Source organism: Seriola lalandi, unplaced genomic scaffold, assembly GCF_002814215.2.
Source record: "Seriola lalandi dorsalis isolate HSWRI2012SDOR001 ecotype SW California unplaced genomic scaffold, Sedor1 jcf7180002054262, whole genome shotgun sequence".
NCBI lineage: Eukaryota > Metazoa > Chordata > Actinopteri > Carangiformes > Carangidae > Seriola > Seriola lalandi.
Genome location: NW_019524815.1, coordinates 562,702 through 585,712, shown reverse-complemented (window position 1 = coordinate 585,712; position 23,011 = coordinate 562,702). Strand labels below are relative to the sequence as shown.

Below are 23,011 nucleotides of genomic sequence, written 5' to 3'. Positions count from 1 at the left end.
CCCCCACTTTTCTTCTTTCTCTCAGATGCAGAGCACAAATGAATGTGTTACTTCCATTTTCAGAAGGAGGCAGTGCACTGTGAGTACTGAGATGACTTCTTATGCAGACTAAAAAGCAACTCAATACATATGTACAAATGAAAGACATATTTTATTGACAGGTAACAACATTCAAGTTAATTTAAAAATGTACAGGATGAACAGCAAATTTAAAGACAAAAAAAAAGGAAAAAAAGTATCCATTCATTTTAACTTGAATTCATAGGTCATTATTCACCACACTGAACAGTTTCTGGGAGTGCTAAAAGAGACGCAGCATTTGTAACACTGGATTTTTATATGAGCAATTTGTAACTGGCGTTTGCCGAACATGGTAAAAAAAAAAAAAAATAGTGGGTTACATCCCATCTTAATGTGACACAATAAATATATTCTTTGGTTTGTAGCTATGGATGTTTTCAGGGACACAGAAACTTAAAAACTGGACAAACCACCTCTCTGTTTCTTTCTGGGAACGTGATTGTCGGTAACTGGCTGTCTGACCTTCATGAATAGCAGCAAAAACCCCACAAACTGCACTGTCTCCTTTTGGATCCCTTACGAAAGGTCATCCCGGACTCAGCTTTGAAGATGATAACCTTTATAATAGTCAAGTGTCAGAATATATTAACAAAATATCACATTAAACACATTAATTAAGCTCCATAAACAAGTCAGTGAAAATTGTAGTTTGATACATTGGAATGGTTAGCGTGGAATGAAGACTAACCCTGGCTGGTCACATTGAGCTCACATTGAGTTTTGAGATTTGAAATTTGGATTTAAATGTGGAATGAAATAGCAACTGTTCAATGAACGAACTAAAATGTCTTCTTTGTGTTTGATAGAAAGCAAACTCCTGGGAAAAGGCAAGAACCTGCCTTATCAAATTTCTGCTGTGTAAACTCTGAGATGGTAGGGAAGTAGATTGGAAGGATTTTGGCAGTGACTGAGCTGTTCCAGGGAACGCTACACATCCATACTCTAAAATGGGATTTCCATTTGACTCATGTTGTTCCCATTCATCCTTAAAGCTGTTACTCCTTTCCTCTCTTTTGCATTTCTTACACATGCCTCCAATAAAACATCCGTACTGCGACCTGTGACACAGGTTTTATCCAGTCAGAACACATTGCTTTGTGTTCTCACACATCTGTGTTTCCTCCTCCGTTACAGGACCTTTTGTCTGCCCCATCACTTCTCAAAACGCATTTATCTTTTCTTTTTTTTTTCTTTTTTTTTTTTTCTTTTGGTTGTAGGCGAAGGTCCTTCGCATATCCTTCGTCTTGTGCAGCCAAGCTTTACTGCTTTGGATGAGAACTCGGCAGATAAGGGGTAATTTAATGACAGGGAGCTTTGGTTGGCATTCTTTTCATGGTATCTGTGTTCAGTCACGGCAACTAGTGCCCACCGACGCTTCGGGACTCTCCGGTCGACCAGTCAATGATGATAAATGACAAACTCATGATCATGAAGACGAATCCCAGTCCAGCAAAGCATGCGGCCTACAGGAGTGGAAGGAAATAAAAACAACATCTGTGTCAACAACACATTCAAAAATACAATGAAACAATGGATGACTAAGAGGAATTTAAAGTATCCTTAATAGCTGAAGGAATCAACTTGTACCTGAATCTTGGGTCTGGACAGAAAAGGCTCCTGTTCTTCAGGAACAATCCGGACGTAGAAGATTCCCGGTAGGATAAAGATGAGGCTTGGGGCAGATGTGGCTCCTGCAGAGGAAGGTGGAGAATAGAGACGAAGTGAGTTTATTTAAGGCTGTACATGGGAAGTGATAACAGAGTTTACAGATGATGTAGCTGACGATACAAAATCTGAAAACTTTCTTCTTGTGTAAACATACCGATGATGCCAAAGATGTCGCGGATGGAGGGCACGAAGATAACAAGTAGGTTGACCACGAAGATGAGACAAAATGCAATGGCAATGTGTCGGGCCCAATGGAAAGGCTTGTCAGGGAACAGGATCTGGAGCAAAGCCCTGCGGATCTATAGAGGGAAGGAAGAAGTAAAGGAAGAAAGAGAGAATATTGTTTTTCTTTACAAATAAGACAATAACCATCAGGTTTGATAAACAAAATTATATAAAGGTAAAGGTAGCTCTACCACTGCAGGTAACAGTCTTATAAAACTGCTGTTTAGAAACTGTTGATCAGGTGTGTTTTTATAAGATAAACTCATTAGCTTGACTCCAGCCCAACTAGCGGACATTTTCAGCAGGTATTATCCATCACCGGTGAAAGGCAAAACATTTGCTGCGATGAGTTAAAAGAGAGGGACATTCAGCAGCAGCTTTCTTCTCTCGGCACAGTAACACAATATTAAAGGAATAGTTCAACAGTTTGGGAAATACACTTATTTGCTTCCTCTGGAGGAGTAACGCGACAACATGGATACCCCTGTCATATCTGTTGGTTTATGAAGCTGGAGCCAGAGTTAGCTTAGGTTAGCTTAACTTATCTTAGCTTATTTTAAGCTAATTTTAACTAGAAACAGCTAGCTTGGCTCTGTCCAGAGCCTACAGCACCTGCTCCCAGCCCCCTTAACCCCCTTGTAAAACCAGAACTTGTTGTTTTTAAACTTTGGTTTTTGCACAAATTAGACAAACAAAATATAATGTGTGAATTAGTAAACTTTAGATGTGCTGGTAGATGGATCTTTTAACCTTTGGACAGAGCTAGGCTAACTGTTTCCGTCTGGTTCCAGTCTGTATGCTAAACTAAGGTAACTGACATGAGAGCAGTATCAATCTTCTGTATCTATAGCATACAGAACAAGTAGTATCTGTCTGTCTGCAATAGCTGAAAAAGCATATTTCCCAAAAAGTCAGACTATTTCTGTAATCTGTAAAAGGTTTATTACTGCAATATGTGTTTGTGGATGGTTTCCACTCATTTTAAAAACTGATGTTTTCTTGAAAAGCTAACTCCCTTTTAGCATCTATAGAACATTGTGAAGTCTGAAGGCAAATGCTGAAAAGGCTCCATACAGTCAACACACTACTGAAACAGAAACAGCTGGTTGGGAAAGTTTTGCTCTCAAATTCTGAGGCATTTTCAGTGCTGATAGACCGCGACTCTATTGCAACTCTATCCATGCATAGATCCCTTTGGCAGCATCAGTTATGTGGTGTTGATGCTACATTAGTAGCATTTTGTTACACAGCATCCACAATGGCTTACAAATTGCATTTATTTATTGTTAATAAACATAATTATGATAACTACAGTTCATCTTTTAGAGACATTCACTTAGGTCAGGCCTTTCCTTTTGAGAACTTTGTAAAATAAGGGTTGATTTAAAATTTCTCACCGAACTAGCATGATGGATATCTTACCGGGAAAAGAACCACAGGGACGGTCAGAGTGACGGCCACCAGCACGGCCAGACGCACACAGAGAATCAGGACATCCCGGGAGCCCACGCGACTGTATGTGTGTAACAGCTCCGACTCCACAGCACCTACCCACAGCAGAAGCAGACAGCCCTCAACATACAGTGTTTCACATGTTCCAGTCCCTCATTCACAGCATTGAAAAATGCATATGGGCTCTGGGCACAAGTGGGTCATTCATTTGAGATCTTGACATTCACAACCTCAGAACAAAGCGACCTTTGAGTTTCAGGGGTAAAAAGTATCGTACCGTAAAAAGTGAGGTAACCAAAAAGAGCAGTCAGCAGGTACATGACAAACATGGCCAAGATGGAGATGTTGGCAACACCCTGCATACGTTTCTTGGTGGGACTGTGGGTAAAAGCATGCAGAAAATGACATGAACTTTATTTCTGCCAATTCAAAAAACACATTTGAATTTCTTGATATAGATGGCATCCTGACTTACTCTCGTAGTTCAGTGTAGATTGGTAGCACCTCTGGGTGGCAGACAAAAGCAAAGGCCAGAATTGGGATGGTGTATGCAGTCTGAAAGCCAAACACACTGAAGGTCAGTGAGTAATATGAGATCAAATGTTCATTTTATAACCAACACTGCTGTTGACACAGCAAGCTCTAGTACAGGACATGAGGCAGTAAATCTGCCGTGCTAACAAAGAAATAGGAAACTAGAAGCAGGTAATGTGAAAATGTTTTTCCTCTAACCTGCGAGTTGATGGTAAATAGCTTGGCCTCACAGAAGTCCTCTGTCACATTAATGGCAGCGTGGTGGTCAGCATGAGGAGTACTGTTATGATGTGTAGTGTCTTCGAGCGGACACAAGGTGTTGAATTTCTTGTAGATAACCTGTGGAGTCACATCTATTGGTTAATCAAAGATAATTATTTTATGGAGGAACAGTTGGTCATATTGCATGTATGTTTGCTGGTTCTTTGCTGACTCACCGAAATGAGGAAGAACACCATGCAAGAGAGGGAGAAGCCACTTGTGTAGCCCAGGTAACCTGGATTGCAATGATAACAAGATGTTGCAAAATGATTTATGGGCACAGACAGAAGACAGATTCTGGGAGTGATGATACTTTAATTTCAGGACAGGACAGTGAACGCAACAAAAACAGGTAGTGAAGACATGATGTCTACATGAGAGAGTAGGGGGAATTTTTATAAAAGGAAAATGTGATGACAGGATGAAAAACATACCAAGTTGTTTCATGAGTGCTAGAGGAAGGATGATGAAAGCACTAACAATGATGATCAAGACGTTTCCATTCAAGAACCACTCTCTAAGAAACAGTCAGACAAACAGATAAAAAAAAAAAAATTAGCACTCCACAAAACTAAAAACAGAAACTACCAAACTATGCATAAAATCAGAATAACACTTGAACGCTCACCCTTTGCTTTCTTGGTCATCGAGGAAAGCCTGAATAACCAGTGGGAGCTCAGACTTGATGATGAAGAGATAGCTGGACATCGCTAAAAGGAAGTGAAAACTATTTTAGGTTGTGTTACTTACGCATGTTTAATCTTATCTGATGAAATACACATGCTTTCACTGACAGATATCAGATATAAATATAAAAATAAGAGGTGAAAATGTCATGAAAATACCTCCAATGTTGTGTATTGTAATAACACAGGCAGCCAGCATTTTTCCTGGGTTGCCGAAAGCCCGATTCCCAAGCTGCTCATAAGCCCGGATCCCTGAAAACACAAACATTATACATGCGTGCGATAAGTTAGGGATGCAGAATTGCCTCTGTGGCTACTTATGCTAAATGAGACCAGCCATGCCTCACCTACAACTCCAGCACTTTTCAGCAGGAGGTGAATCGAATATGCAGACAGAATGGCAATGAACACCAACAGGATTCTGAAAGACACAAGAACGAACAGAGATATCTTGTAAGTCATGTCTGAAAATGACCTGACAGAAAGGGTCTCACAAGTTTGGACATCATTCTGACTAGAGTCTAAACTGTGACCGAAAACTAAATAAAGAAAGAAAGAGAAATATAATTGTTCTTTAGAAACTACCTCAGAAAATAATTTCTGTGAATAAGCAATTCATGATTGTCATCATTGTTGTTTTTTCCACCCACACAAGAGAGAGTCTGGCTTTGAGAAACTGGCTCTCTCCAGCCACTCTCCGCCTCCTCCCCTCCGCCACATAGCACAGGACTGATCCAAGCAGGCAAGTCTTGGATCTGATCACTAGTGTCTATATTTAACTGCTCAAATCTGATTTAGAGAAGCTGCGTGTGTATGAGCTCTAATGTACATTGTGACAGATCAGGCTTTGTACAGTAGCGGTTGTGTGTACAGTTTTACACCTGCGGCTCACGCAGGTACAGACAGACGGAGACACGCACATATTCCAGCACAGAGCTCATTCCCTGCCACCACACATACCTGTCCTTACACAAACACCACACTGACAGTCAGACAGATGATACACACACCGCTGTGGTCGTACTTCTAGCCTTATAAGGACCCTGTATTGACTGTATCCAAACTGTAACTGCTAACACAAACTTTAACCTCATCCTAATTCTGATTCTAACCTTAAATCAACATTCTAACCCCAAATAATGATTATTGATCTGTTTATAGGGCACTTTTCAAGCAAGAGGCGCAAAGCTTTACAGAGTGAGGAAGCAGCACACAAGCAACGGAAAACAATTATAGAACAGAGTTAAATATATTAATAAGTTAAGTTCACACTAAAAGAAAAAAAACATACATAAATATAGAAATGAGCTATGCAAAAGCCATCTTAAAATAAGAGATAAAAAAAGTAGTGGAGAAAAGCTTAAGAAATGGCCGAAATGACTTCATTTTGCAAACATCTCCACTGGGTCGGTCCACAACTCATAAACTCAAACACACACGCCAAACAGCCCTGCTTTATCCTCACAACCGCAAGGAGTGCGCACATTTGGCTTTCCCCGAATACTAAATATACTGAATATAGTGTGTCCTCTTTGCAAAAGAGGGGACAATATTACAACTCAAAGGACAAGTGCTGTGAGCAAGTTCATGCATCTACTTGGGTAGATGCATACGCAAACACACACACACACATTGACAAATACAGTCAGGCACATAGGGACTGCGTGTTTGGCTTGCATACTCACAAAAACAGAATGATCCCAGTGTTGGACATTGCAAAAGCCAGTCCCAGAATTCCACTGCCCATTATGGCGTTACTGAGGTTAAAGATGGACATGCCGAATGAAGTCTTTCCCTCGAACTGCAGAAAGAGATGTAACACAAATCGATTCATGAACAAAGATCACATGAACAGCATCAGTAGTATTTACTGTATCTGACTTTACCACAGCAATACAACAAAGTGAGGAAAATCACTCACATCTGTGAAGTGGATTTCTTTCTTGCCACCAGTTTTATGTGGGAGAAACTCCTCGTGTTCAGCCAAGGCATCCAGCCCATCAAACCTATAACAGAGGAAAACATTAATGTACAACTCCTTTACTGTGATATGATGTACATATCATTCATTACGCGTAATTTGTGAGTCTTACCCCTCATCCCTGCTATGTCCATTCATCTTCTGAAGCTCCATTCTGGTTGCTGGGGTTGTGACTTGAGAGACTTTAAAGATCTACTTTTGCTGCGATGAAAGAATCCTCCTCAAATTCCTCTGGGAGAAAGGAGACAACAACTGTTTAGTTTGTAAATTACTCACTTACCAAAGTCCCCTGCAAATGTGTCCATTATTTATGCACTGCAAAGGTTTGATGTCAGCTGGGGTTGGTTTTCCAGCCCCCCTCAGGCAGAGGTCTTGCCAACTTTCCATTATTTGTGAAAAAAAAAACAGCAAGCAGGCTGACCTCAGCATGTGTCATTAGCTGTTATACATTGCTTCTGTATTCATCACTTTTGCTGAAATCGTGTCTTAACTTGTCTCAAGTGGGACAAGATCTCAGAGTGGCTCTTCCAAGGAGCTGTGTTGTAATGTAATATGTTGTAATACTTTTATGAGATGTCATTGGCTGTGGTCTCCAGTACAATAAATATAGATTAAGGTAACTATGGCAGACTGGCAAGGTGTTTAAATACCCTGAGCTGTTTAAAGGTAAACATACTAGTTATTTGTACTTCCACAGAGGGAAGCCACAGCACTCATGAAACAGTGAATATGACTAGTGCAATACAAACAGAAAATGCTATGTGGCCTCAAAAGGGCAGACCTATTTATAAAGTCTTGAGACACACCACTGTAATTTGTCTCACTTGCCAAATACAACAAGAATCTTGCATTTATGATGTTTTTTTCTTTTGGCATTGCAAAAATCCTTTGCCACTGCTTTATTTTGGAGTTCTGCCCCATACCTCAGATATGAGGATAAAAAAAAAAAAACAGTGATAGTTCACAACATAAAAATCCTGCAAAACAAATGTACAATTTTGCTTTTGGATCTAAGTCCATTTAAAGCTTGTGTGACATGAAGGGCTTTAAATAACAAATGTTGTCAGAGGACTTATGTTGCTCTAATCTGCCGTGGGCCACACAAAGCTGGCATGGACAGGCTCTGGGAATGAGCGTAGGTCTGTGCTGCTGCCATGGGGTCATGGGATACTTCCCCTCTCTGTGGGTCAGACTTCCCTCAGGATTTTCACATCTGACCCCTAAGGACACACTTACACCCCATTGTTGTGCCATTCCTTAAGGGTTTTACACAAAACCAGACTTTTTGTATATTCCTACGCTCATCACTGAGCGGGCCTGTTGAAGTACAACAATCCATACAATCTGGTGCTTGATAGCAGTGAGCCACAGAGACAAACAAAGGGTTCCTGTGTAAATGGTGCTATTTAGTCTAAGTACAGAGTAGCCCTTTCCCTGCATACTGGCCTCAGGTCAAGTTTGGTTAGAGTAACTTTCTTTAGCTACATACCCGATGACTTTCCCATGGTCCACGGCCAACACACACACAGCCAACAAAGCATAGACTAAATTTCAGGAATATTTTGTAATCTAACTTTCATAAAAAGCCAGTTTCTATGGATGAATCACCTCCCTTACATTGTAAAAGGCAGACTTTCCAATTGGGTGTCATTTGCATTTTAATAGGGGGAGCTGAAGAAACTACACAAACCTGGTTAACTAGAAACTTGCTCCATGTTAGATATTTCATTGGCCACGAGGGTAGCTTTTAGACAGTGGAAACAGTAAAAAAGAGTGGAAAAAAGTAATAAAAACCAAAAGTGCTCCTGAACTTTCCATCAGTTTATACACCCATTTTTCCCAACAACCTACCCTGGTGCTGTTTACAATGTGTTCAATGTATCGTAATTAGAAAATCTCTTTAAACAATACATTAGATAATCTATATAATAATCCTGCCAATGAACAACACATGTTAAGTACAACACAATAGATATTAGTGTAGCCTTACTATGCACACCACATGGCTCTTGTCTGACGCAAGACCAGCTCACTATTGACAGTTAGCCCTTCCCTTCTCTTCCTAAACCTCTAAAACTCAAGGAAAGACACACACTCAATTTTGTGCAACTTACCCTGGTGGTCACACCTAGTTGTCTTTTCTGGATATTGAAATAATAAGTCCTTGTGCAAATTCACTCAGTTTTCTAATGCCAATGTTTATATATAGCTCTGCTCTTAGGAGTCTCTCCAAAGCTCCTTGGTAGTGAAGAGAGGAGAGAGTGAGAGAGATTAGAGGCTGGGAGGGAGTAAGCGGGAAATGGGAACACCCATACTTAACCCTTTGTTCAACCAGTTACAGGTAGTATCACAGTTACGAAGACACTGTAGGGATCCACTCACCAGGTGTCTGCACTGAAAAGGTGTGAAGACACACAAGAGCATAAACTATGGAAATGAATTGCCGGTAGTTTTCAGACAGTCTGCAGCTCAAGGCTGCAGGTAATCCCTGGAACCCATCAAATCAACAGGGATTCTGGTGATCATACTGGAGACTAATTACCATGTCATTATGGAGTATGCGAGTTGAGAGGAGGGGCGAAAAAGTGAGTGTCATATGAGGTGGGCTTTGTTACTGCGTGGGCGGATACTCACTGACAGTTCGCATCCTGCTGGAAGTCACAGTGATGGTAATTAGCTTAGGAGATAAGTGCTTTTTTAAGATTGCCAACATGTGATTGTGTTTAAGACTCGAAACATTGTGCATGCTTACAAGTTATCATGTGCCTGATCCAAAACAAACAGAAAAGGCTGAGCTGACACGTAACAGTAGAAATGTCATGCAACATAAAACAGATCCTTTAAATATTGTTTGGAGTTTTAGAACATTTCATCTAGAAGACATCTCCATATTTAAACATCATACAGGGAGATGCTATGCGGCATAGCATGCTTCCTGAATCCAGCAACAAAAATGTGTATGCAACCTGCTGATGTGTCATCAGGCCTGAAATGTCATCCACTTCTCACAGAGGACGTTTCAGTTGGATGATAAAGTGCAAGTTAACTGAGATAGAGGGATTTGCTCGCCCACCCTAGAAACACCCATATGTTCTTTATCTCCTCATGAGACAAAACGTTTACTGGAAATTGTGTCTTTCTGTGCTATAAAGATATCATGTAGTGGACGGCAGATTTTTTTAACACCTCTTATATAAGGGTTTGTTTCATTGCCTTAGAATTAAAAAGACATCACTTCCACATTTTAGTAATTCTGTCAGGGTCAGGCTATTTGGAGAAGTTTGTCAGAAAAATCTCAAAATGAAAGTTTTGTGCAGATTGGAGGAATTTGAATTACAAAAATACAATGATGACCTCAGTCACCTTAAAACTTAAACTTGTAAGTTCATCATGTGATTTGAAAAAAAGAACAGAACTAAGTAACGAAGATACAACATAACATATATTCGTGAAATATAACTCATCAGGAGACATTTAGTGTCACGTGTCAAACACTTTGTTATTTTAGTAACAAACAGTATGCCAGCATTTTCAGCCAAGATGATCTCTCATTTCAGTCATTACAATCCCCCCTCTTTGCTGTGGATACTGCCAGCATGTCACTAAAGGCACAGACTGGGAATGGGAACATAGATATATTCTCAGCTGAAAGGTTAAAGTAGAAAAACCAGCTGATAGGAAAAGAGTGTCATCGTTATTTCAACTGTGAATATCCAGCACATAATCAGTGGAGATGGTGACAATAACTTTCGGCTGTATCTTTCCACATGTATGAATGGGAAATTGTGATGTGGGTCAAATATTGGAGCGGGCCTGCTCTATACAGACCTTCTTCTGGTACTCACCTCTGTGGGCAGACAGATGGATGTCTTCAAAAGTTGTTGGATGGTTCACGTCCAAAATCTGCCTTTCACAGAGCCCTGGAGGTTTTTGCAGCTGTGGGAGAGAGAAGAATGGGGGGAAGGAGGGAGGTAGTAATTGCGCGCGCTAAGAAATTTCCTGCCACGTCACAAGCCAAGCCCCTTCCTTCAGACTGATCAGGCCACGTGGTGCTTATGAAGTAATGTCATCTAATTGCATTTTTCTGGATATTCCCAGCATTGACCCTAGCTTTTTTTTTATTTTTTTATTTTAATGTAATGTAAACAAAGCTGACAAATAAAACTACATACTGATGAAATATACTCTGCTCACTACTGGCCTACATAACAGTGGTTATTCTGTGGCTGCGCAGCTGGTAGTGTCAGTAAAATGTGTCGCTGTGGAAAGTTCCTTTTCATTTCTTTTCTGAGCTTCAGTTTTGTGTCACCATCTAGTGGACAACAACACTAAGGTGACAACAACAAAAAAAATCACTCATCAGTAAACAATGACCAATAACAGCATCCAGAAGTGATCATTAAATGACATCTTGGAAAATCAGAGGCCGTATGACGTAGGACCCTAACCCTCTTAATACAGTATCATGCAATGAGAACAAGTAGGACTGCAACTGACAATTATTCTCAGTCTCATGATTAACTGATTAATCTTTTAATCTGTAAAATGTCAGAAAATACTGGAAAATGCCAATTTCAATTTTTTCAATTTTTTTTTGTTTTAACTTTGTTGCCTTTTTCAAATAGTAGGCAATTAACATAACAGAACAGAACCACCTTGAGATTGGGCTTCACCTTACATATATGCACCTATACATTAGTTGGAATAGCACCTTGAAGGAGTAGGACGTTCACACAAATACCTCTATTCCGATACGCATAAAAACACATACACATCCATATACCCGCATTCACGTGCATACATACAGACATACATCCATACAAATATATCTACACACACATATACAGATACACCTACATAAAGTGAATCAATAGTGAGTCAATAACTGGTGCCCATCTTCTTCTAAAATAAGGTAACTGTAGCTGGGGAGTCATGTGTTCCATCATATAGACATGTTTGACCTTTTCTAGCCACTGGTGGATTGTGGGAGAGTTGGGCTTCATCCAATTAACAGTAATTATTTTTCTTGCAACCGTCAACAGAGCATGCAGTATGTGGCACTGATGTGTATTAAATAGATCTTCAGGCGATATTTCCAGTAAAAACAATAGTGGGTCCATGGGGATGTCCTTCTCCAAAATTTTCTCAAATTCTTCTTTGATGTTTTTCCAAAATGCCTCTATTTTCAGGCAGTCCCAGAATACATGGGTATGGTCCCCGACCATACCACAGTTTCGCCAGCATTTGTTGGTATAATCTTTTTTAAAGGCAGAAACTATCAGCGGGGTCCTGAAGAATCTCATTTTGACTTTCCAGTCAAATTCTTTCCATAGCTGGCTTCCAATCCCTTTGTGACATTTTAAGCGCATGTTTTCCCAGGCATCATCGTCCACTATTGTTTTCAGCTCCAGTTCCCATTGTCCTTTAATATGCAGTGTGCTCTCAGATTTGTCCAGCAATAACTTTTTGTACATAAGAGATATTTGTGTTTTTGTTGATGTGGGTGTCAAACATAAATATAAAATGAGCCTCTATATTGGTTGGTTCTCTCTCAATGATGTTCCAGTCTGCATTTTATGTGATACAATCTGTATATCTGATTTGTAGATATCTAAATAGGTAGCTCTGCGGCAGGGCAAACCCAGCCCAGAGCTGCGAGAAAGATTTAAACATATTTCCATCAGACAATTGATTGATTGTTTTCAGCCCACCTTCATTCCATGTTTTAAAAGCATTATTATTATGGGTTGGGTCTTTTTTCTTTATGAATAACACTTATTGCTGCTTCTGACCATGACCCAGCAGGATCACTTTCTGTTAGGGCAGTTATAAGACTCTGCATAAAACTGGAGTTAACTAATGAACAAATATTTTATAATATTGTCCAGGGAAGCCATCTACCCCTGGATATTTGTTATTTTTAAGTTTAAGAATATTTTCTTTAATTTCTTCTTCTGTGATAGGAGATGTTATCATGTCAGCCTCCTCCGCTGTTAATGTAGTCAGATTTATTGAGTTAAGAAAAGATTCTGTCTTTTCTTTTTTATGAGCCTTATCTTCCTCTTTGTACAACTTTCTGTAATAAGTAGCAAATGCCTCTGCGATATCCTTTGGTTGGGTTAACATCTGATCATTACTTGGACATTTTATCATGTGCACTATTCTGTTGGATTGGGATTTACGTAGCTTGAAAGCCAGTACGCGGCTGGCTCGTGTCCATTTCGTAATATTTCCTATCAACTAATCGTAGAGCTCCCTCTGCTTTATAAGTTAGTAAATTATCCAGTTTATGTCAGTATTTTCTGATTTTTGGTGCTCTGCCAATTTCAATTGTCAAGGAAACATCTGTAAATTCCTTGTTTTGAGCAACCAACAACCCAAAACTCTAAGATGGTATTCAATTTACAATAATGTAAAACAGTCAAAGGTTTCAAATCCTCACATTTGAGAAGCTTCACCATTAATTAACAAAATTGTTTCAGCTCTAAGAACAAATAAAACCAAAGAAAATAATAGAAAACTTTTCTTGTCTTTTATTATTAAGCTAAGAAAAACACACAGTCAACAAATTCAAATCTGTGAAATGATGAGCCTTACAGTACTTGCTTGAGCAAGAGAGACTAACGACTCAGGAAAAACAAGTTGTGGTCCGTGCAGTGAACATGTCACTTCCCCTTCTCAACCCATGCAAAGAAATTACATCGAGCCTCGGGGTTGGAGGAATGGCCCTGAGGACGAGCGCACACAAAGAACTGTTTGCCCATGTTCGGCCCCTCTTTTTTTACAGTACGAAGGACACAGGGTTCCCCGTGGACCTTACAGGAGGGTGGTGGAGGTGGTCCATGAAGCACTGACTTCCAAAACACAAGTGATGCCCCTTTATTACTGTTTGAGTGTCCCACACTGGGCTGAGGGGTTGAATGTTTTGTCTTCACCTGTTTGTCACATGTCTCTGTGGTGCTGCTGGTACACATCTGTGTGGAACCCTCAAAGATTGGCTCTGTATCTTCAGGTAGTCCGTCTGCGACTGAAGACACATTTTCTCTAGTTGTAGATGCTTTCTGGGAGTTTTGTGTTGGGGTCATTTCATCCAGGCTGAGTACTTTTTCACACTGCCTAACAGGCTCTTCAGTAGGGGGAACAGCATTTGTGAGTTTAGGTTTGAAAAAGGAGAGGAGGCTGCCTTGTGGCTTTGAGGAAGTGTTTACTGTCTTTGTCTTTTTCCCCTTTGGGACAACAGAATCTGATGTTAATACCCGTTTTTTACCAGAGACATTTCCAGCTCTGATTGGGTTTAAATTCTCCCTCCTTTCCTCCTCTTCTTGAGATCCAAGTAACACATCCCTCCGCTCTGACTGAACTGATTTTTGGTCCACCTTAACAAGGAAGCGGGAGAGTTTCTGCTGCTTGCCGGCGAACTCTGGGAGGTAGCGAGTGCAAATGGGAGGAGGCTTGGAGCTGGGCAGGAGAGGGCAGCTCAGTTGCCCCCATACAGGGCAGTGGTCCGACCCCTCCACCTCTGGCATGATGTCTGCTCCCAAAAACTGATCCTTGGCTAGCTGGCAGTCAGCGAATATATAGTCAATGCGTGTGCCATAGTTGGTCTGCCGTGCTCCAGTGAGAGTGGACCAGCATGTGAATGCATTTGTTCGGGTTGGGTGGAAATAGCGAAAGGTATCTACAAATTTTCCACCGTGGGTGGGATCTGTTTCAGATATCTCAGATTCTTCATCAGGTTCCTCCTCATTCTTGTCCTCTTCTGGTTTGTCACTGTGCAAAAAACCATTCAGCCATTTCCTCCCAGGGTTTTCACCAAAATCATCCTAAGTAATGAGAAAAACAAAGTAGGTAGCTTGTATGAATATGTGCGCAATACAGTGTGCAAATTTGGCAGAAACAAAACACTGGCATTTTAATGTAATGTTATATTATTCCATCATATAAAAGAAAAAGTTTAATATTTTGGGAAACACTATTTGCTTCTTGCTGAGACTGTTTTTACTCTCATGTGTGTTTGTTAAAAATTGAGGCTACAGCCAGTATTATAGCTTATTTTCCCATAAGCAAGGGGTAACCAGCTGGCACGTGTACACTGAAATGTGTTTTTTCACATCTGTTTTTGTATGGATTAAGCAACAAGATTTTATGTGTTCATTAGTGAGCTTTACATGTGCTGGTGGTCATATTTTGTCTTTATGCTAAGCTAAGATAACTGGCTTCTGGCTATAACTTTCATTCATGTAACAGCATTCTAACATTTTACTTACAATATCACTGGGGTCACAGTGGTCTATTGGCCGGTGTGATGTATTTACATCTCCTAAAACGATCACAAAGCTGAAAAATAGAACAGAAAAAATTAACTTCGATTGCCCATTTTTTTTCCCTTTCAATTGTGGAGAGAATAATAGAGTTAAGTTAACATAACAATTTCATGATAACTGCATTGCAAATAGTTTTAAGTTTGACTAAATTTATAAACCTGATATGAAATACATGTCAAATTGAATATAGCTGAGATTTTTTCGAGAATAGACTGCAATAGAAAATGTCATTTTCTAAGCTCAAACAGTCATAAAGCGGTAAAAGGCTGACATTTGAAAATCAGAAAAGTTTCATAGGCAACATGTCTGTGATAAAAGCAGGATACACCTGTGTCTCATCTTTTCTTTCTAAGCACTCACCTGCCATCTTTCAGTATAGCTTCGGCCCGATACTGAAGCAGCTTGTAGAACTGCAGTTTGAACTGTTTTCGCTCTGGCTTTTCAGGGTCAGCCCGTGGACAGTACACATTGATTACCGTAACAGTTTGCACTTTGTTTTGACACCTGTGTGGGAAAAAAGAGGGTCAAAAACAGAACAGACGGTATAGATATCTACAATTTCAGCTTGACTGAACTCAATCTATAATAGACTGCAAGAAAGATTGCATTGTGCATGTAGTTGCTCAGTTTTCTTTAATGTGAGCGCTGAGATATAGAATACCCAATTCAAATTATTTTAATACAAATACAAACTCCTCACAGAAACCTCAAAGTAGAATATACTTTTCTCACATGATCCTGTGCTGTGTGATGACGGCTCGTCCTTCATTGTCCAAAAGCTGCAGCTCCTCGCTTGAAAACTCAGTGTGGTCACCGTAGCATCCAACTGCCCCTTCGTGGTTGGTCAGCAAACCTGTGAGACCCTCCTCAGCAGCAAAAGGAGTAGCACTGTCCTTACAGTAAGTGGCAACACCTGTGCACAGAGCAGGTGTAGTGCAGTGGTTACAGGGATCTTATGTTCAACTAATCACTAAGTGTCCATTCAAAAACATCAATCAATCTTTTATTAATTAGAAGAGTGTTTCCTCTCGTCTGGGCACATTGAATGCAGTTGATAAAACCTAATGAAAGAAGGAACCACACTGTCATGACTCAAGGACACAAAATGAACTGTTATGACTAAGTACTGAACCTGAATAGCCGCTGCGTCCTCGGCTGTAGCTGAAATAGGAGTTGTAGCCGTCAACAATTGCAGTTCTTTCATCAAGCAGGTCTCCTGTGGGGGACAAATTGGGATTAAACCTTTTATTACTTTCATAACAGACTAGCAGACATACCTGACTGGCACGTTGCATGTCAGCTCCCCCTCTTTTTCCCAAAACTCCTAAGCTAACAACTTACTTGTCACTTTTGTCTCCTGAACACAGATAATATCTGCGCCCAGTGAATCAAGAGCCTTTTTAATGCCGCCTCTGAAAGTCCTTATGCCATTTATGTTCCAGGTCACGATCTTCATTGTGACAAACAGCAGTTGTTTGACTGAATGTGCACATTCGGAAGTAAAACGGAAGTAAAGAAAACAACGAGCGGAAGTGTATTTTCCCTAATCTTTCGTTATTCCATTCACATTTAGTGTTTGTTGATAAATTATTATTATTCGATTTTTTGCATTATTGTTACATTTATATGTCAGGATACCCAGAATACACCGTACCCACGTAAGTGCAGAATGCAAGCATATTTCTTAGTGTAATTGCATTGCGCTGTTGCCTAGCTAGAGGGAGTAAAAGTGCTTTCAGGTTTTCGGCGCGCTTTTGACACTCGACCTCCCGTGAAACGAGAGAACCGGGTGGGAGGAAGGGAAGAGCTGTTCACACACTACCGGGCTGGTACCCCTGGCTACTAGCGTGATTAGCAACCGTTGCTACTGACAGCTCCCGAAGGACGTGCAACATTAACGTTTGCGAGCAACCGGCAAGCCCCATCTTTGAAATAAAACCAGAGGGTAAGTACATGGTTTTGTGAATGGTGGCTGTCTAGCGTTAGCTAATTAGCTTGTCTGATAGGACCCGACTGGCGTTACGATAGTACGACACCATGAGTCGGGTAATGGATGTCGTCTATACCGCTAAGCATGTGTAAATTTGATTTGGCTTGTTACAAAGCTAGCTTGCCAGCTCACTAGATTCTTCAACCCGAAGTTGCTAGTAGCATTGTGGTGTCATATGCTGTGTGCATCAGGCTAAAGCTACTCATGTTAGCTGTCCGGGGCCGTGTCCTGTTTCCAGACCCGGTGTCGTCTTAGATTTGGACACGTTATCCCTGTCAGAATATTTTTCACCCTCTCGGAAGCAGCTTACTTTGGAAACAGGTTCACAATGTAGGCTGCCACAATGTTCAGGAAATCCTGTAATTTACTGTTATTTAGTACTATGAAGGAGCGGTACGTGGGCTAAGAGAAAGGGATGCATACGGGACACATCTTTTGGCACTAGGTCAGCCGGCGCCTGGTCTTTCCATCTTCGGGCAGAGAAGGGGACATGAGGAAATGGGGGGAACTCCGCCCCACCCAGTCAAGACGGGTGGTCAATGTAACATTAATCCATATTGTGTCGACGGATACTTTGTGGAGGACACTTGGGGATGTGACGCCAACATACTGTCTCATCTGTGTAGCCAACATTAGTAACGGCGCTGATGTTGAAAAGCAATAACGTTGGCCAGTGATATGTGGATCCCAGTTTAATAGTGAAAGCCTGCTAACTGTGGCGAGGTTAGGAATCATCATCAACGATCTTTAAATGTCTTTGGCTAATAAGAGTATATTTAAAGGTGAATAGAAATGCAATGGCTAGATATAAGCCCAAATTATTTATAACTAGTGGAGGAAGAAGTACACAGCCATTTTACTTCAGTAAAAGTAGCAATATCTTAGTGCAGAAATACTGTTACAAATAAAAGGATCTGTATTATCATCAAAATATTAGTATTAGTAGTGACTCATTACACAGAGTGGCCCATTTCAGAATAATGGATATTATTTGAATATAAATATTGATGCATTCATGTGTTCATCACTTAAATGTTACAACTGGTTAATGATGAGCTAATTTTATTAACAACTTCATAAACTGCTGGGTAGCCTGTGAAGTTTTATCTTATCTCAATTTATAATAACTTATCTGCTGATTCTATCATTGTATCATTATTCTGCATCTGCAAAGCAATTACTAACTAAGTTTATCAAGTAAAAGTAGTGGAGTAAAAAGTGCTATATCTTCCTCTTAAATGTACTGTAGTAGAAGTATAAAGTAGCAGAAAATGGAAATACTCAAGTGAAGTACAAGTACCTTAGAACTGTACTGAAGGACAGTACTTGAGTAAATGTACTTAGTCACTTTCCACCATTGGTTATAGCAAATAAAATGGTAATGGTCTGGCAAAATATCCAGAGTTGAGATGGCTAACTGGTATTCACGGGTAATACTACATTTGCAAGCTGTATCAGTTAGGGAATTTATGGCTTGGATTTGCGTAGTGGCCCTTTTGGCCTTCTGAGCATAAGTAGAAGTGTTTTCTCATTCACCCAATCCCAAATTGAATCCTTCCCCATGCAGTTTGCTTAGCTGGTGTCACAATATGAATTATACAAAACCTCTTTGCTGGCCATTGTTCTAAGCAGTTTGTATAACCAGTAACTGCATCTTTGTGTTTTGTTTTTGCAGTGTGTAGTAATGAGAGAGGAGGAGTGAAGGAGGCAAGTGTCCCAGTAGAACATTGGCAGACAAGTAGGAGGCCAGGCAAGGATGCTGGAGGCAGATGCAGACCCAGCAGGTGCAGCAGTGGAAGGAGAGGGGGAGGCAGAGATGGGGAGCGGAGACTTGAAGGCTGAGGTGGTACGGCTGTCTCTGGAGCTCCAGGAGGCCACAGAGGAGAAGCTCCAGGCAGCCCGTTATGGCCTGGTGGTGCTGGAGGAAAGTTCTGCTCTCAAGATGAAACACAGGCAGCTGGAAGAGGAGCATGAAGCCCTCAAAGTGGAGCTACAGCAACTGAAAGAGGTAGGAACACCCAAGGCCTTCTAGTTACATTTACACATTTAGACAACAAATGCAGTATAGATTTTTCTTATACGCTTGTGAAGATCTTATTCTGCCATTTTGCAAGTGGTATTTTCCAATAACACCCTACTGATATGTGACCTTTGTTTTTCACAACATATTTCTTTTTTAGGTATTCATTTGATTTATTGCCTTCATAAATACTCATGATTATTTTTACATCAAACTAATTTTGCTGTAATGATGTACTCTTTCTAACTGAAACAAGCATTTCTTTTATTCAAATTCACGGTGACTGTCTTATTAAGACTAGTTGAGACCTAAGATGTTCCAAAAAGCTGCATTTCTCATGTTGACAGGTCTGATCAGTGTTAGCTGGCCCAGCATGTATATTGTATTTTCACAGAACGTTCTTGGATGTCACTTTGTTCTCTCTTTGTTCAAAGAATACTTCAGGAGGAATGAAAACAATATTGATTGCTGTCTTTTTATATTTTAGAAACATGCAAGCAAATGTAATATACTGTTGCATTATTGTGAAACACTGTAAACCATATACAATGGAAGAGTACTATCCTGTCTTTTAATAGTTTCATCTGCTTTACCATTGTCCAAATAGTGGGTGATGTTTTATAAAGACACAAATCTCTCTGCTCATGCTGCTCATTTTTCATTAACAACTGAGGAGCTGCCTTGCAGTGTACCTGGTAGGCCTATAAAGATACCATTGTTTTCTCTTCTCAGCTATGACATGAATTTGATTACTCATCCCTTCATTGGTCACTTTCGGTAGCTGTCTTTCTGCTACTACAATATGAGTTCTGTTACTGATGCATGCATGCGGTTTTGTCGGTTTTGTTCTTGTATACCATCTGATACCGATGGCGTCGGTGAGAGAAGACTGTTCAGTGATTAAGACAACCTCCACAGGATATCCAGTGCTTTCAACATGCTGCATTTTCTCTGTTCACCTTAAGTGATTTTGATACTTAACTGCATAGCGTTAAGGATTGAATTAGGTTAGCACCGGATAGTCAAGATAAAAAGATTAGACCAATATGTCAAAGCACAGATTATCATGTAATCCATGCCTTTCACATATGTATTATGAATTGTGACATATGCCCCTCATTGCCTTCAAAGTTTTAAACAAACTATGTGCTTCCTGGTAATTTTTCAAAATTGCTTCTCATTTGTTTACTAATAGACCATTGTGCAGTAAAGCTGTCAACCAGAAGTAGTACAGTTTGTACTTGCAGTTAAGGTTTATTTTTTAAAACTACATTTTGTGGAGAGTTGGTGGCACAAGGATTTAATATACACAAATTAAATTCTTGTGCCATCCTTATGCTGACATAGTGCCAAATGACTGTGTGAGTAGTTTATATTGTTTCCTGATGTATACATTGTCACAAGTACACCAGAGTGGCATTGGAGGTATTTGTATTGCTAGAACAGGCTTTCTAAAACTGGTTTATGTAAGAAGGTAATCCTCTAAAATTCAATCCTATCATGTGGGTAGATTTTGTAATTCTTCTATCTACCTGTTTAAATGAAAGGGGAAATCATGTTTAAATCCTGCTTACAGGCCAGTGGACATGTAACTATAAATCTGTACCAGAACAACACTAAAATTGGTCCACCCCAATGTTTTATAATCACATATCGAGCAAAGCTCTTTAGTTCTGAAGGGACATAGTGGTACAGAATTTCAGCTATTTTATATAATCTGCATAAAGCTAATTTCTTGGCTGTTTACCTACCTAGGCTTTGGCAGGGTTTTAACAAAGCTGTGTGGACTCAAGTTGAAAATTAGCATCATTATATAACTGCACCATGATGTTCAGTTGAGCGTGTTTAGTAGCATTTGATTTCACTCTTGATTTTACTTGATTTTTTTTCATCAGTACTCACTGATGCATAATGTGTCAAGGTTACTGATTATGGCAAGCTGTGAAGAAATGCATGTAACTACAGTGTTAAGTGTAATGTATTGAGCTCATATAATCCAATGGGCTACATAAAACTACACTGTGAAATGTGTTGTCTGTTGTTAAGGTCTAAGGTTTCTTGTTACCGAACCATAATGGGTATTCCCTCGTTGTGGTCAAGTTTCAGCTGATGGTTGCCAGGGAAGTCCTATTTCCTTTCCTTTGTTAATGACATTCCCGGTCTTGATATGAGTAGCACAGCATGATTTGTTTGTCTTGAAGCAGTGCAGATGTTGTTCCAATGTGTAACATCCTGTAGCCTGGCAGCTACTGCAAGTTTTGCCCATTCCTTGACCCGTTTTGTTTGTGTAAAGGCATTTGCAGATTCTGTGAGCAGCCAGAAACGTGCAGCTGCTGATGGAGAGTGCCGGGAGGAGAGCCTGCTGCAGGAGACTGCCACTAAGGAGGCTGCCATGGCAACCCGCATAGAAGAAGTGCAAGCAGAGCTCAAGCAATCACGCCTAGCTCTGAGCAATGCTCACGCAGAGATCGATAGACTGGGTGTGGTCTCCAACCAGCTGAAGAAGGTATTGTGTACTCAGTACACCTGTATAATGGTGTTTTACTGTAAACTATCATGCCCATGTCTTCATGATACATAAGCGCGAACCCCTTAATCACTGAAGGATATATTGGCTGTGCAGTTTCATTCCCAATGTATAATTAAATGTGTATGACATGAGTTTCGCTAGGTCCGCAGTTAAAGATTTGTGCTTTGCACTGATTTGACAATGGGTGTTTTCCCACAGGAGTGTGAGTGTCTTGAGGCCGAGAAGGGCCATCTGAGGGATGAGATGAAGGAATATAAAGTACGTGAGCTACGCCAGTTGCAGGACAATGGCGAGCTTGAAGAGGAAAACATATCTCTGCAAAAACAGGTGTCTGTACTGAAGGAGAACCAGGTCAGTTATTGCTCAAGCCACAACATTACACATTACATTGAAGTTCTACCTACTGGCTGTAATTGTAAATGAATGAGGGGTTAAAGAATAAAAATGGTAGCCATCCAGAAGAAATAAAATTTAACCTAAATATTTATAAAAATGTGTAATTAGGTGGAAAATAATTTTATGTGAACACCGAGCCATTCCATTGTGTTCTTATTTAGTTCCACAGTATAATTTGTTTTTCAAATTATACTGTTTACTTTTTGTATTAGTTAAGGGCATATAGGTGGCTGTAAGATTAAACCATATGTCAGTGTTGTAGTGCACTACCTCTTTCAGTTACATTTCCTGAATGAGAGTGAAGCTGCTCTGCATGCTACAAACTTCATATCTCCCTCTCCCTGTTTATTAACAAAAGTTCACAACCAAGTGACAAATTGGCAAGTGTTGAAGAGACTGCCAGTTGCTGGGTGATTAATATTGTTATTTTCAGAAATCGAACTAGCTTCCATAGCAGAGGACAATCATTCTTCTCCTGATTACCTGCTTTTTTCATTTGTCAGTGAATTCCCAGAATGGCTGCCTCCCTTGAGAGCCAGATACCATGTCCAATGAAACATTTTGCTGGCCGCAGAAAATAAATAATTATAGTTGCAAGTAGCATTATGGTGAACAGGTCCCATCTAGTAATTTCATGATTCACAAGTGATTGCAGGTCACTAAATGTTGGAGTATTTCTTATGTTCTGGATGACTTGGAATGTGCTGAGAAATTATGTATTGGCCCAGAAATGTATTATTATGTTTTTGTACTTTTAGCTGTGAGGGAACTGTCAGTCAGAAATCGTGAAGCAGTCAGCAACTGACAGGGCCATGTTCAAGACCAGAAAAGCTTCAAATGCCTGTTAATGGGTGAGATTCTAC

At 40.2% G+C, this 23,011-nt stretch overlaps 3 protein-coding genes across 6 annotated transcripts in view; 1 reads left to right on the top strand and 2 right to left on the bottom strand.

The window, feature by feature from the left end:
* The window catches only part of LOC111654189 (protein bicaudal D homolog 2), a 38,154-nt gene that overhangs the window by 3,017 nt on the left and 12,126 nt on the right, over positions 1-23,011 (top strand). The window contains exons 2-5 of one of the 3 annotated variants that reach the window (XM_087173662.1): positions 26-79; positions 18,878-19,210; positions 21,516-21,728; positions 21,951-22,103. In XM_087173662.1, the coding sequence (XP_087029788.1) occupies positions 18,959-19,210; positions 21,516-21,728; positions 21,951-22,103 (618 nt within the window). In that variant the 5' untranslated portion in view covers positions 26-79; positions 18,878-18,958. Of the gene's footprint in view, positions 1-25; positions 80-16,965; positions 17,158-18,877; positions 19,211-21,515; positions 21,729-21,950; positions 22,104-23,011 lie in introns of those variants that run through there. The other 2 variants (XM_023405095.2, XM_023405094.2) reach the window with 2 other exon arrangements.
* slc38a5a (solute carrier family 38 member 5a) lies at positions 133-10,860 on the bottom strand. 2 transcript variants are annotated; one of them, XM_023405149.2, is made up of 16 exons: positions 10,734-10,860; positions 7,001-7,119; positions 6,829-6,913; positions 6,593-6,708; positions 5,255-5,328; positions 5,067-5,159; positions 4,850-4,931; positions 4,656-4,738; positions 4,398-4,456; positions 4,159-4,299; positions 3,902-3,981; positions 3,704-3,804; positions 3,397-3,521; positions 1,904-2,048; positions 1,669-1,772; positions 133-1,544 (listed from the first exon to the last, which is right to left on the bottom strand). In XM_023405149.2, exons 2-16 carry the CDS (start codon positions 7,039-7,041, stop codon positions 1,440-1,442), a joined length of 1,434 nt encoding a protein of 477 aa, XP_023260917.1. In that variant the 5' UTR covers positions 7,042-7,119; positions 10,734-10,860; the 3' UTR covers positions 133-1,439. The 2 variants fall into 2 exon arrangements, with proteins under 2 accessions (XP_023260917.1, XP_023260916.1); XM_023405148.1 differs by lacking the exon at positions 10,734-10,860 and adding an exon at positions 9,003-9,159.
* On the bottom strand, positions 13,399-16,845 carry apex2 (APEX nuclease (apurinic/apyrimidinic endonuclease) 2). Its single transcript, XM_023405064.2, has 6 exons — positions 16,554-16,845; positions 16,345-16,428; positions 15,945-16,125; positions 15,573-15,716; positions 15,156-15,225; positions 13,399-14,711 (listed from the first exon to the last, which is right to left on the bottom strand). Exons 1-6 carry the CDS (start codon positions 16,666-16,668, stop codon positions 13,554-13,556), a joined length of 1,752 nt encoding a protein of 583 aa, XP_023260832.1. The 5' UTR covers positions 16,669-16,845; the 3' UTR covers positions 13,399-13,553.